General features: G+C 31.7%; 1 protein-coding gene across 1 annotated transcript; it reads right to left on the reverse strand.

The window, feature by feature from the left end:
* Positions 1-4,246: 4,246 nt before the first annotated feature.
* Positions 4,247-6,563, reverse strand: LOC125200968 (trans-cinnamate 4-monooxygenase). The gene is made up of 3 exons (XM_048098822.1): positions 5,775-6,563; positions 5,104-5,234; positions 4,247-4,847 (listed from the first exon to the last, which is right to left on the reverse strand). Exons 1-3 carry the CDS (start codon positions 6,557-6,559, stop codon positions 4,249-4,251), a joined length of 1,515 nt encoding a protein of 504 aa, XP_047954779.1. The 5' UTR covers positions 6,560-6,563; the 3' UTR covers positions 4,247-4,248.
* Between the last annotated feature and the right edge of the window lie 8,001 nt (positions 6,564-14,564).

Genomic DNA, 14,564 nt, shown 5'->3' on the forward strand with positions numbered 1-14,564 from the left:
AATAGAGAAGACAAGGGAGTTCTTCCTTTGTTGCCTATTAAAGATATTAGTATTAGAAATTATATTCGGAGCTAATAAGTGGAGTAATAACTACAGAGCTAGTTTACAAGAGTTTGGTTTACCGATTTTAACTTAGCCATACTTACCTTTCTAAGTACTCCATATATGTATCAATTCTTTAGTCACTATAATTAGACTTGCTAATTTGTCCAAATTGTTATTGGAATATCAGAATATATTGACTATCTTCATGAACTAACTGTTTGAGTTGTTGAGTGGATGGTGAATTAAATAGATGCAGCATGATGTTACAGCCCGAACTTCGGTGTACTTAATTAATCATAGAAGAGATACTTGAGCAGTATCTTTTAAACGGAATGTATTAACTTAGGACTCGTTTGATAAAAAAGATGGGATATGAGAAGATATGTAAAATAAGATAAGAAATACGGGCTTCATGTCAAGATATGCAAAGATATGATTTTTTTCCGTTATTGTTTGATAGAAAATAAATTAAATAACATGGCTTAACTTGACAAATTGGTGAGATACATAAACAAGGTTAATGTTATAATTTTGGTAAGATTAGATAGGGTCATGGTCTTATACTGGGCTTTGAGTTAAGCTTAACTATAATATCAAACAATAAGAAATGTCCATATATAATTCTCTATCTTGGTATTACTAACTTATCAAACATGCCCTTAAAATAGTAAAGAAACTTTTTTCACGATTCATGTAAACTTAAAACATGTTGTATTAATTTTAAATATTGATGAAAATGGATAGTGCGGTGCCATTACCCTGGTATTGGACCCTTTTGTATTTTCAATTGCCAAGAAGTTATTAGGAAGGTACACCAAATTATTATGTAGCCACAATGTGGAATGACAATGAAATTTTTACTCAAACTCCCTTAAATTGTGAAACGTATTTTTTACCCAAACGCCATCTATATCATTTAAACTCAAGAATACTCATGTGAACTCCATTTTTTCTCTTTAGTTGACTCTGATGTTTTGAGTCCCGCTCCACTGACTAGTAAAAATGAGTTTAGAAATTTTTGTTGTTTGTTGATAATTGTTCTATAAGGACGTTGGTATATTTTTGAAATCTAAATCTGCAGTTTTTCGAAAAACAATAATCAGACAAAAAATCAGTTACTCCATCTACCCCACTTTAGGAGTCCCGAGTTGGAATATTCCATAAATGGTAAAAGGCCCACATTCCACTAACCTTTTTCCACTCATATTTTATTATAAAACTAGTACTCCCTCCGTCCCCGATTAAGAGTCACACTTTGACCTGGCACGAGTTTTAAGAAATGTAAAGAAAAGTTGATTGAAAAAGTTAGTAGAATGTGTGACCCATTTTTTATATTGATTTTATAGTAAAATGTGAGTGAATTGAGTTAATGGAATGTGAGACATGCTTACTATTTATGGTAAAAATGAACTGTGACTCTTAATTGGGGACGGACCGAAATGGAAAAGTGCGACTCTTAATCGGGAACGGAGGGTGTATATAAAAGTATGACTCACGTTCCACTATCTTTTTTCACTAACTTTTCTTTATATTTTTTAAAACTCGTGCTGAACTCAAATGAAACTCCTAAAGTGGGACGAAGGGAGTAATACGTAAAAAGTAAGTCTGTAATTTTATAGATCTACATTTGTAATTCAACATACTGTAAAGAATAGTAAGTCTGTAGTTTTATAGATCAAGGATTAAAAAAAGTTGTAAAAATTTGTTCCAAATTGCATTTCTTTGTGGAAATGAGAATTTGAAATTTATAAAATCAAAACCGAATAAAAAGAACTCAGAAATTTTTGTATGTTTGCAAAATATTTTAAACAGCTTAAGCATGTACTCATATAAATAATTTTTATAATTATTCATGGGTATTGGTTTAATTTTGTTTAAGAGTGAACTACATAAATGATAGTACTTGATCTTTCACTTTCGCACATAAATGGTACTTGATCTTTATTTTATATCGTTTTTGGTACATATAAATCACATTTTTGGTACCTGATGCAATTTTGACCCCAAAATGCCCTCTAAACAAATACATATTTCCATTTGTATCATTAAGGTTATTTTGGGCATACAAAACTAAGTACCAAAAGTGATATTATAATCTCTTCACTCATTCTTCTCACTCTTTATACTATTATTATTAATCAATATTAAAATTTTATTTTGATATTATAAATTAATAATTAATTTATTTTTTAATATCAGTCAAATATACGTAATTATAGTAATAATTATATTTAATTATTATAATAATATTATTTTTATAATACTAAAAACTAGTTCTAATAAATAGTAATAATAATATAATTATTTAAATTATGAATCACATCATTTATATAATAATAATAATAATTATTATTATTATTATTATTTTACATTATACTAATAAATAATAAATATAATCTTAATAAAAATTTAAAATTGTGAATTATATTCATAATGATATTAAGAGTTGAATATTTTTAGTTAGGTGTTTCAACCATAAAATGAGTATAAAACAATTCAATACAAAATATTTAATTAATTTAAATATTTTAAATAATTAATTTAATTAGGTGTTTTGTTTTTTATTTATATTATAAATGCAATCAGATGTATGTATAAAACACTAAAAAAAGAAGAACAAGAAGAGAAAGAAAAAAGAGGAAACATAAACTAATGAGAAAAAGAAAGAAGTAAGGAAGAAAAAATACTCAAAAGAAGGAAGAAAATGAAGAAAAAAGAAAGAAGGAGAAACTAAAGAAGAAAAAAAGAAATAAAAAATGAAGAAAAAAATAATCACATGTTTGGTATACAATTTAATAGAAATTTCCAAAAATATCCTTCATAACAAAATAATCACAAGTTTAGTAGTTAGGGTTATTTTTGTCACTGGGTACCAAAAACGATATAAAATAAAGATCACGTACTATTTGCGTGTGAAAGTGAAAGATCAGGTACCATTTATTTAGTTCACTCTTTGTTTAATTACATAGTACTGTACTAAGAATGAATAGGCACCATGCGGATGATGATTTATAATAATATTTGTAAAATTTATTGTTATCAACAATACATATTTATAAACTTATTTCATCATTATAATTATTTAATTCTCCTTCTATCCTATAAAAATAGTCTTCTTTTTCCATATTTAACTAACCACAAAAGAATCCACATCTATTTTTGGTAAGTTTTAATTTCTTTTGAGGTCTTTCTTATTCTCCACTAACAAAACTCCAATCACTTTTTCTAGCAATCAGTCTCATACTACTTTATTAATTTCGTACTAAAACTCGTGTTATTCTCAAAGTCTTTATTTTTATAGGCTGAAATACTCCCTCCGTCCCCGATTAATTATCACTCTTTGACCGGGCGCGAGTTTTAAAAAATATAAAGAAAAATTGATTGAAAAAATTTGTGGAATGGGGGACCCACTTTTTTATATTAGTTTTATAATAAAATGTGAATAAAGTGAGTTAGTGGAATGTGAGACCTACTTACCATTTATGGTAAAAATGAAGTGTGACATTATTGAAGGATGGACCGAAATGAAAAGGAGTGATAATTAATCAGGGACGGAGGGAGTATATATTAGTGCGTTTTCTATGAATAGTAGACATAGTGACATTGCTTGACCCTCAAAGGGAATTATTTTTTAGAAAAGAAGAAAATTTCATATATATATATATAGGAGTAAGATGTTTCTTCTGATACAATAGTCAAAATATTTTTAGGAATAAAATTTATACCCACAAAATTTGGACACCTAGATGACAAGTGAGCAACACGATTACAATCTCTGGGGATGAAATTAAATTCGATGACGTGAACTCTTCTCGCAACTGCCAAGATATCATCCTTTATCACCTCACCATAAGGATCAAGTTCAACATCCCCATGTAATCCTCCGATCAGATTTTAGTTATCACTTTGCACGTATAAATTAGATATATTTTATAAAAAAGCCATATTCAAACCATAACAACAATACCTTACATCAATGTTGTCAAACCAGCTACTTAACTTCAGTCTTGAATAACCATCACCTATCTCTAAATACCACGCCCAGGCCACAATGTTACATAGCTCGACCCTGGATGGGGCTTTAACTGACCATGACATTTGGCATCATCCCAACATTCACAAAATTAAAACCGTTGACCATTAGAAACATTAGAAACCATCACCTATTTAAATACTTACTACAAGAGTGTAACGTTGTTTGATTCAAAACGATCTTGGCTTCATGACAATGGTGGAGTGCTTCAAAATGTGGAGGCTGAACTGCCCGCCCTTCTCCGAGGTGTCGATCTTCGACTGCCCCGGGGGAGGCAGCAGCTCGAAGTTCTGCACGAGGCGGCCTATCGTGATGCCAAGGATAGGCAGCGCGAGGATGATCCCGGGGCAGCTCCTCCGCCCGACCCCGAATGGGAGGTACCTGAAGTCGTTGCCGTTGGCCTCGACCTTCGCCTCCTCCTCCAAGAACCTCTCGGGCCTGAACTCTTCCGGGTTTTTCCAGTGGTCGGGGTTGTTGGCAAGCCACCACGCGTTGACCAGGATCTTGCTCTCGGCAGGGATGTCGAAGCCGCCGAGCTTTGCATCGTGGAGGTTCATGTGGGGCACGAGGAGCGGGATGGCCATCCGGAGACGGAGGGTCTCCTTGATCACGGCCTGGAGGTACGGGAGCTTGGTGGTGTCGGGCTCCGTGATTTGGACTCCCGGGCCGAGTACCGTGTCGAGTTCGTGACGGAGCTTGCTCTGGATCTCGGGGTGGTTCACTAGCTCAGCAATTCCCCACTCAATCGACCATAGAGTTGTCTCAATTGCTGCAATTTGGAGACAAGTATTGTTATTAATTTTCATATTGTGAAGGCCATCAATCCACTAAGTGACATGTCACAATCAAATCCAAACATTTCCATAGTTAGGATACGTGGCGTGGAAGGCGAGCAATATGTGCGAAAATCATGTGACAACAATATCCTTTCCCAAGGATAAATTGGACTCTTTTACTTGGTTGAATATAAAAGTGCACCAAATCACATGGAGACTTATAACAAGGATTAGCTAGGAGAAACATACCAGCAACATTAATATTCTCAACAATGTAAAGGACATTATCCTCATTGATCTCTCCCTTCTGCTGGGCTTCAAGCATGTGATCGATCGCGCATTTTAGGCCATTATCGCCCTGTTTCGTGCTCACGAGCTTTCTATAGATACAAAAAGCATCCATCAGGAGTGGAAAAGGAAAGAAAGGATTTTCTTGATACTTATTCATATAGCTAGAATAAAAATAAGAGAGCAACATTATTGCACTAATACATTTTCATTTACTAGGATCAAATCACAGTCCAAAGCCAATACGAAAAAGGAGCAAAGTCCTCAACTTCATTTTTTTAAAAAGCTATGAACACTATGCAAACTAAAATGCACTAATGCAAAAGTAAAAGCAGACCCTACAAATGAGACAATAACCATGGGTTCAAAATTGAGTGGAATCCAACTATGATTTATGCAAGCAGATAAGACTCAATTCCCCTGTTCAATACCTTTCCCTCAAAAGTTAGTTGTATATCCTAAAATAGAAGTTCCCACACAATCATATACTAAATAAAGCTAAGCCCCACATAACAACATCAACATCCAAATCAAAGTTAATTAAAACACAATCAAGTCAGCCAATTAGAATTAAGAACGACGAATCTGTGTATATTTTCATAGTTTGTATCGTTTAGAATTGAGGAACTTACTTCCTTTCATCAACGAAGTAATCCTTGAACAGCTGCAGCCTCCTCTCCTTGACCTGCTGGCACAGCTTGAGGTAGCCTCTGAGGAACGGCCTCAAAATCGGGATGAAATCGCCATAGTTGTACTCGAAGCTCTGCGCCAATCGGCTCCTCTCTCCATTCAACGCCTTCAATTTGACAAACAGAGGATCCTCCTCGCTCTCGAACCTCCGATCGAACATGATCCGGTACATGTTGTTGTACATCATGAGCTGCAGCCGCCTCCTCAGCACGATCCCCGTCGTCGCCGACTCCGGCATCTTCTTCACATCGTCCACGACCGCCGCGGCCTCCGCCTCCCACCCCTGGCGGTACTGCTGCACCACCTTGTTGGTGAAAAACGGCACCGTCATGATCCGCCGCATCTTCCGCCAGTGCTCGCCGTAGACGGTGAACACCATGTCCTGCCCTTTCCCCGTGAAGATGTCGAACACGACGTTGCGCGTGCGCGAGCCGAACTCGACCCCCTGCGTGTGGAGCACCTCCTTCGCCAGATCCGGCGACGAGACGACGGCGAGGTTGCGCTGCCCCATGCGGAGGAGGAAGATGTCGCCGAAGCGCTTGGCGTAGTCGGTGAGGTTCCGGTGGTTGAGATCGTCGCCGACCTGGAGCCAATTGCCGAAGATCGGGACCGGCATCGGCCCCGGCGGGAGCTTGAACTTCTTCCCCCGCAGCTTGGAGACCACGGCGGCGACGATGATGGCGGAGAAGAGGCCGATCAGCGCCTTCTCCAGGAGGAGGAGATCCATTTTTATATATATATGATTCCAATAATTCATATATGACTTTTCTATAAATCTAACTTCTGCCTTATGCATTAGTATATTTTGTTAGTATTATATTCCACTAAGATCTATAACACCATCATATTTTATCATCTAGCCAAATACCATGTGACCATTTCAGATCCCGAGTCAATTACTCATTTGTCAAACGTAATAAATGAACTAAAATGGAGGACATGTCAACGTTAAAGCCAAATGGATATTTGAATATTATCTTAAATAGATGCATCAATTAAAAGAAACGAGTTTATTACTAATTGAGAAGTTGTTATGCTAAAAAATTGAATCTAATTTACGAAACATTCGAAATATTATGTAACTACTAAGTTCTAACTAAAATTTGTAAGAAATACTAATGTTTTGGGTTTAACGTCTTGTGCTACAACTAATTCTCAATGAAAACGTGGCTTCAATTTTTTTTTTTTTGTCTCAAATTGGCAATTGCTAAACACCTTAAAAAACTACCGCACCGCGAGGTACGATGCCACAAACGCTTTTCCTTTATACACACGTGAATGAATTAAATAAAAAACTTTTGTCTCTTATGAAACGTACAAACATTTATTTTATGAAATTGGAGTTGTTGTTACAAAGAGTGGGTTGAGATTGATTTGTTAGAACGTCCTTTAATCATTAGTTACTCATTTCATTCCATAGATAGTACTACTAGTTTTTATCCTTTATACTAATAAGTTGAAAAAGAGAGGGAAATTTTGAGTTTAGCTAGCCCATCCAATGAAATATCTTCATGTGATACTCCAGCAATAGAAAAGGTTAAGATTCCATGTGGAATCCATATTATAATTACGTAGATGTTTTATTGTATTAAATCAGAATCTAAATTATTGTCATTAATTTTGTTTTACGAGATCGTTTCACACAAGACACCATTTATAGGACTATCGAATTCACATAACTAAACCACGAATTTTAATCTCAAATATGATTTTTAAAATATTGTAATCGTTAAAAAAGTAGTATTAGGTATTATTTAGATAGTTCTACAATCATAATATTTAATTTAATGACGATATTATGCATATGTAATTACAAATTCAAATATCAAACCCATTTAAAACAATTAACCCCAATGTAGAACTTGTCAATATTTTCTGATTAATTCGGATTTATTCATGAACAGAGCATTCAATACAACAAATATTAAAACAATTAATAAAGCATCCACGACTCGGCTTTTAGCCATCTCCATCTTGGCGCCATCTTGTCTCGCCAAGATGAGATGGCTAAGAGACCGGGCTGCAAACCTCTCATCTCCATAAAATCTCGCGGGCTGCGAGCTTGGATTAGGTCCGCGAGTGGACTCCGTTTATTACTTTTTGTATTTCTTTTAAAAAATCAGAAAAAATTGAAAAAAAAAACCAAAACTAAGTAAAATTTTCTCAATTTCCCAAAAATATTACAAAAGGTGAATATTATTTTAAAAAATAATATTGCATCTCAATTTTATTTATATTTGTTTGAAAAAAATTAAATTTGAATTGAAATAGTGGGACCTATGAATAGTTATAAGATGATATGGTTCGGAGATGGAGGGTTACAAGTGATATCTCTTGATGAAGTAATGAAGTAAAAAGTGGTGTGGGGCCACCATGAATAGATATAAAATGAACTGGAGATGGGATTGTGGATGACCTTAAACAATTTGAATCTTACCAAAGTTGTTTTATGATAATAACAAAATTGTTTTTACTATGGAGATTCAAAAAAAAATGTTAAATGTTAAGTGATGAGATGATAAAGTAAAAGCGATAATATAAGAGATAAGTGAAACGAAAATAAAGTAAGAAAAAAAATTAAGTAATGATAAAGTGTGAAAAATTGCTACTTCATATATTAATTCATTTCCATAAGTCGCGCGCGGCTCGTTTATTTACATTTTTTTTTTACCAAAATTAATAAAATTTTCCCAATCCCCCAAAAATATATAAATTTTGAATTTTTCAATACAAAATTTGAATATTATTTTAAAAATAATATTACATTTCAATTTTTATTATATTTGTTTGAGAAAAAATAAATTTGAGAAATAGTGGGACCTGTGAATAGTTATACGATAAGATGGTTTGAAAATGGAGGGTTACAAATGCTATTTCTTGACGATGAGACGTAGTAAAAATGATGGGGCTATAAATAATGTAGAGATAATAGGAATTGAGATGGGGTTGTGGTCTTGTGGATGACCTAAAGCATCTGAATCCTATCAAAGCACGTCTTCAAGTTGCAATTAAAGATGATTTTTTAAAAAATAAGTAGATTTTTCTTTTCTTAGAACTTTATTGCCAATTTAGAAAAAGTAATAAGAAAAGCAAAGGTATTTATTTGATGAAAATATGTGAATATTCAACACATGTTTCTTCATAAAAGAGTTATTCTTCTTTACTTAGTACTAGTCGCTTTTTCTATTCTCCATGTCACAATTTAATTTTCGAGTTAGGTGTTTGTTTGAAATTAATTTTGTCACTTCAACAATTATAAATGTGTTCAAATATAAGGATGTGTATATTACTCGCTACGTTTTATGATAATAACAAAGTTGTTTTTACTATGAAAATTTTACAAACTGAATGTTTAAATGTTAATTGATGAGATAGTAAAAATAAAAGCGATAATATAAGAGATAAAAGTGAAAAGAAAACGAAGTAAGAAAAAAATTTGAAAAAAGTAATGAAAAAGTGAGAAAAGTTACTACTCCATATATTAATTCATTGCTAAAAAAATAGAAATGCTTTTATCACATTGAAACGTTCCAAATAGAAATACGATTATATGAATGTGGAAACAGTAATACAATAGTGCACTACAAAAAACAACAAATTTATGACAGATTTTCCGTCCATAATTTCAATTTTTCTGTCGATAGACAGTTTTACCGACGAAAAATTCCATCAGTATTGACTTGTCTTTACATTTATTAGCTAGAGACTACAAAAATTCCGTCGGTAATATGTCAAATCTATCGATAACATTGTTTCTCGTTAGTAATCCGTTAGTAATTATTGAATATTAATTTGTTCCGATTTGAATACCTGTCAATAATTCTGATGTTGACATGACATGATGACTTACTTACGTGACACTATCGAATATCACTCAAAACATTTAACATTATATAAGACGATTGAAAACATTACTCCTATATACTCCCTCCGTTCCATAGTAGTGGAGGCATTTCTTTTCGGCACGGAGATTAAAAAAAAGTTGTGTTAGGTGAGTTAAGTAAATGAAGAATAAAGTAGGAAATGAAAAAGGTAGAGAGATGTAGAGAGAATAAAGTAAGAGAGAGTAAAGTAGATGAGAAGAAATGTGTTGACTTTTACCAAAAAAGGAAATGACTCTACTACTATGGAACGTACCAAAATGACAAAATGACTCTACTATTATGGAACGGAGGGAGTATGTTTTATACTACTAAATTAAATATTTTATTTATTGTACATCATTCCATATTAATTCTCGGGCAAAACACATCCTTAAGTTCTTGTACTTTGATTGTTTATTTCAATAGATCCTTAATTTTTTCGTTTTAGTAAGTCCTTGTACTTTTATATTTGATATATTTCAATCCTTATTTGACGGAACCGTTAACTTTTCCGTTATAAAATAACATATCATATATTAATTATTTAAATATATTCCACCTAATATCCTAGTTGGAATATATAAACATAACATAAATATAAAACTAAAGATAAAAATAACGCCTCATTAATTATAAAAAAAATAGTAATACTACTATCTAGGTTTACTAATCAAAATTAAAGCACTGCGCCGCTCTTCTTCTCCATTATCCTCTCGTCTCTTCTTTTTCATTTTTTCAAGAAGCTTATTCTCATTAGTGAAACTATTTCACCTCCCTCTTCCTCTTCTCTCTTCCACGTCGACGAAGCATCCATAGCGTGGGGTCGGAGCCGGAGCAGGCCCTAGGTCGACGGCCAATTCTGCGACTGTCATTAACATGAAGAGAGAGATAAAAAAATAAGAAAAAACTAGAATTCCATGGTAAAAAGAATTCTAGATTTACATCATTGGAACTAAATAAGTATTTAATTAACAATATAACCTACCCATATAATCTCCACCATATTTTAACAAAAGAATTGATTATTAACCAAACAATATAACCCTCTACCTACACTTGAACATTCTTTGAATAAATTAGCCGTAATAATTATTTCTCTTACGAAATTTCTTGTTCCGAATATTCATTTCGTTTAGAATTCTTTACTATTTTTGTTTTTTGTTTTTATCCTTTTTTTTTTTATATTTATGTTATGTTTATATTTTCCAACTAGGATATTAGGTGGAATATATTCAAATAATTAATACTCCTTCCGTCCCCGATTAAGAGTCACACTTTTCCATTTCGGTCCGTCCCCAATTAACAGTCACACTTCATTTTTACTATAAATAGTAAATAGGTCCCACATTCCACTAACTCAACTCACTCACATTTTATTATAAAACCAATATAAAAAAATGGGTCTCACATTTCACTAACTTTTTCAACCAACTTTTCTTTACATTTCTTAAAACCCGTGTCCGGTCAAAGAATGACTCCTAATAGGGGACGGAGGGAGTATATGATATGTTATTTTATAACGGAAAAGTTAACGGTTCCGTCAAATAAGGATTAAAATATATCGAATATAAAAGTACAATGACTTACTGAAACGAAAAAATTGTATAAGGATCTATTGAAATAAACAATCAAAGTACAAGGACTTAAGGATGTGTTTTGCCTTAATTCTCGTTTTCTTCTTCAATTTCATTCTTTATAATATAAAACCATATCCAACAAATAAATGAATTTAATTCTTTATGATACGACATTGTTTAACTGTGTACAATATGATGTTATTTTGGTTGGCAACCGATAATACCACATAAGTAAGTTTACAAGATATGAAAAAATCAGAAACTTGATTATTTGCAAATCAGGAAAAATAAATAATTTAATTGTAAAATCGGAACAAATCATAGTTGGATAATTCACATACTACATCCATCCTTTAAAAATAGAAACTATTTTCATTTTGTTCCGTCTCTAAAAGTTACTCCCTCCATCGGCCTTTAGGAGTCTCATTTCTTGGTAGCACAGATTTTAAGAAATGTTAAGAAAAACAGGTGAAAAAAGTTAGTGGAATATGAATCTCACTTGTATATATTAGTTTTAGATAAAATGTGAGTGAAATGAGTTAGTGGAATGTGGAACCCTATAGTACTATTTATAGTAAAATGAACCAGGACTCCTATTCACGGACGGATTAAAAAGGAAAATGGGACTCCTATTCGCGGACGGAGGGAGCAAATCTTTTTATTTTAGGAAACTTTTTTTTAATCTATAATGGGGTGTGACTAATTTTTCATTAACAATATTTCAATTATTCTTTTATTTTTATCTCTTATTTTATCAATTTATACATATATAAAAGGCGAGTTTTTGACTTCTTTTAAAATATTTGTAAGTTTTGTCCTCATTCTGAATTTTTTATAGTCATGGACCAATTTGAATATTTCATAGTTAATTGGGCATGATAATCAATACATATACTACCTCCGTCCCCCAAATTTTGAAACACTTTGACGCGGTACGGATTTTAAGAAATGTAATGGAAAGTGAGTTGAAAAAGTTAGTGAGATGTGGGTCCTATTTTTAAAGTATTAGTTTTATAATAAAATGTGAGTAGGAATGAGTTAGTGGAATATAAGGTCCACTACCAAAAAGGGTAAAAGTGAAGTTATCAAATTTTCAGAGACGGACCGAAATAGTAAACTGTGTCAAAATTTGAAGAACGGGGTAATAGCATTTATAATTCATAGTATTAGGTTAATAATTATACTCCTACCTAATTTAAATAGAATCAAAGTATAAACGTGGGAATCATAATTAAGTTATTTAGGCACATCACTTGACCATATATCATATGGAGTACGTACTATAAATATTTTATAAAAGAAATAAATCTATACATTTATAAAAGGCGAGTTTTGACTGTATTTTGATATATTTAAAAGTTATGGGGTGAATTTGAATATTTATAAAATATGTAATAATGGTTATAGTGTGGAATTTGTATTGATGTGGCTGTTATAATGCATTAGATGACTCCATAGAATTTTACCAGAAAGGGTTGCAATGCAAATAATTCAACGTTGCTTGCTAACAGCTTCTATAATGGTCCTTCCGTAATTTGATCACACCCGTGCGATGTACGACCCAATTAGTTTTCTATTTACTTTTTTTAAAATTGTGAGTTCACTTTATGAAATGAAAAATAATATTATTATATTAAGTTCTAAACTCACAAATGGACAGTAACAATGTATTAAATCAATAAAAACTCTTCTAATTAAATAAGTTTAGAAACTAATTGTTGCACAGAAAACACACATCAATTAGAACACTTTTTGTCCTCTATATACGTTGCGGCTCCAAGTTAAAATATCATGGAATTACATGTTTCAATCTATTTATTTATTATTAAAGAAAATTCTATATTTTAAATGCATAAATTTTTGTTTAGTAAATATAAATACTATTTAAAATCTATTTCGAGTTTGTATATTTCAAAGTGAATTTTTTACCAAAATTCACTAATTAATTATGGCAAGTTAGTGTTGCTGACATCACTTATCACCTTGAACATTAGCAAATCCAACGGTTAGTTTAGTGAGATAGTTGTTGCAACGGTTTACCAATTAATCCTCACATTTTTTTATTGATGCTAGTCCTCAGCTTTTACCAATACTTAAATGGAGAAGTTTTTTAATGCTTGATTGAATTCATTAAAATTCAATTTACCCTAGTTGAACCTCTCGTGCGACTCATTTTTCATTAACAATATTTCAATTAGTCTTTTATTTTTATCTATTTATTTTATCAATTTATACATATATAAAATGCTAGTTTTGGCCTTCTTTTAAAATATTTATAAGTTTTGTCCTCATTCTGAAATATTTATAGTTATGGACCACTTTGAATATTTGATAGTTAATTGGGCATGATAATCAATACATATAGCATTTTTAATTCATAGTATTAGATTAATAATTATACCTAATTTAAATGGATTGAATATATAAACGTGGGAATCATAATTAAGTTATTTAGGCACATTATTTGACCATATATCATATGGAGTACGTACTATAAATATTTTATAAACGAAATAAATCTATACATATATAAAAGGCAAGTTTTGGCCGTATTTTGATATATTTAAAAGTTATAGGGTGAATTTGAATATTTATAAAAATATGTAATAATAGTTATAGTGTGGAATTTGTATTGATGTGGCCGTTATAATGCATTAGATGACTCCATAAAATTTTACCAGAAAGGGTTTCAATGCAAATAATTCAACGTTGCTTGGTAACAACTTCTATAATGGTCTTTCCCTAATTTGATCACACCCATGCGATACACAACCCAATTAATTTTCTATCTACTTATTTTAAAATTGTGAATTCACTTTAAGAAATGAGAAATAATATTATTATATTAAGTTCTAAACTCACAAATTGACTGTAACAATGTATTAAATCAATAAAAACCCCTTCTAATTCAATATGTTTAGAAACTAATTGTTGAAAAGAAAACAAACGTCAATTAGAACACTTTTCGTCCTCTATATACGTTGCGGCTCCAAGTTAAAATATCTTGAATTACATGTTTCAATTTATTTATTTATTATTAAAGAAAATTCTATATTTTAAATGCATAAATTTTTGTTTAGTAAATATAAATACTATTTAATAATATATTTGGAGTTTGTATATTTATTTATTATTGTTGCTGACATCACTTATCACCTTTAACATTAGCAAATCCAACGGTTAGTTTAGTGAGATAGTTGTTGCAACGGTTTACCAATTAATCCTCACATTTTTTTGTTGATGCTAGTCCTCAGCTTTTACCAATACTTAAATGGAGAAGTTTTTTAATGCT

This window comes from Salvia hispanica, chromosome 1, assembly GCF_023119035.1.
Source record: "Salvia hispanica cultivar TCC Black 2014 chromosome 1, UniMelb_Shisp_WGS_1.0, whole genome shotgun sequence".
Taxonomy (NCBI): Eukaryota; Viridiplantae; Streptophyta; class Magnoliopsida; order Lamiales; family Lamiaceae; genus Salvia; species Salvia hispanica.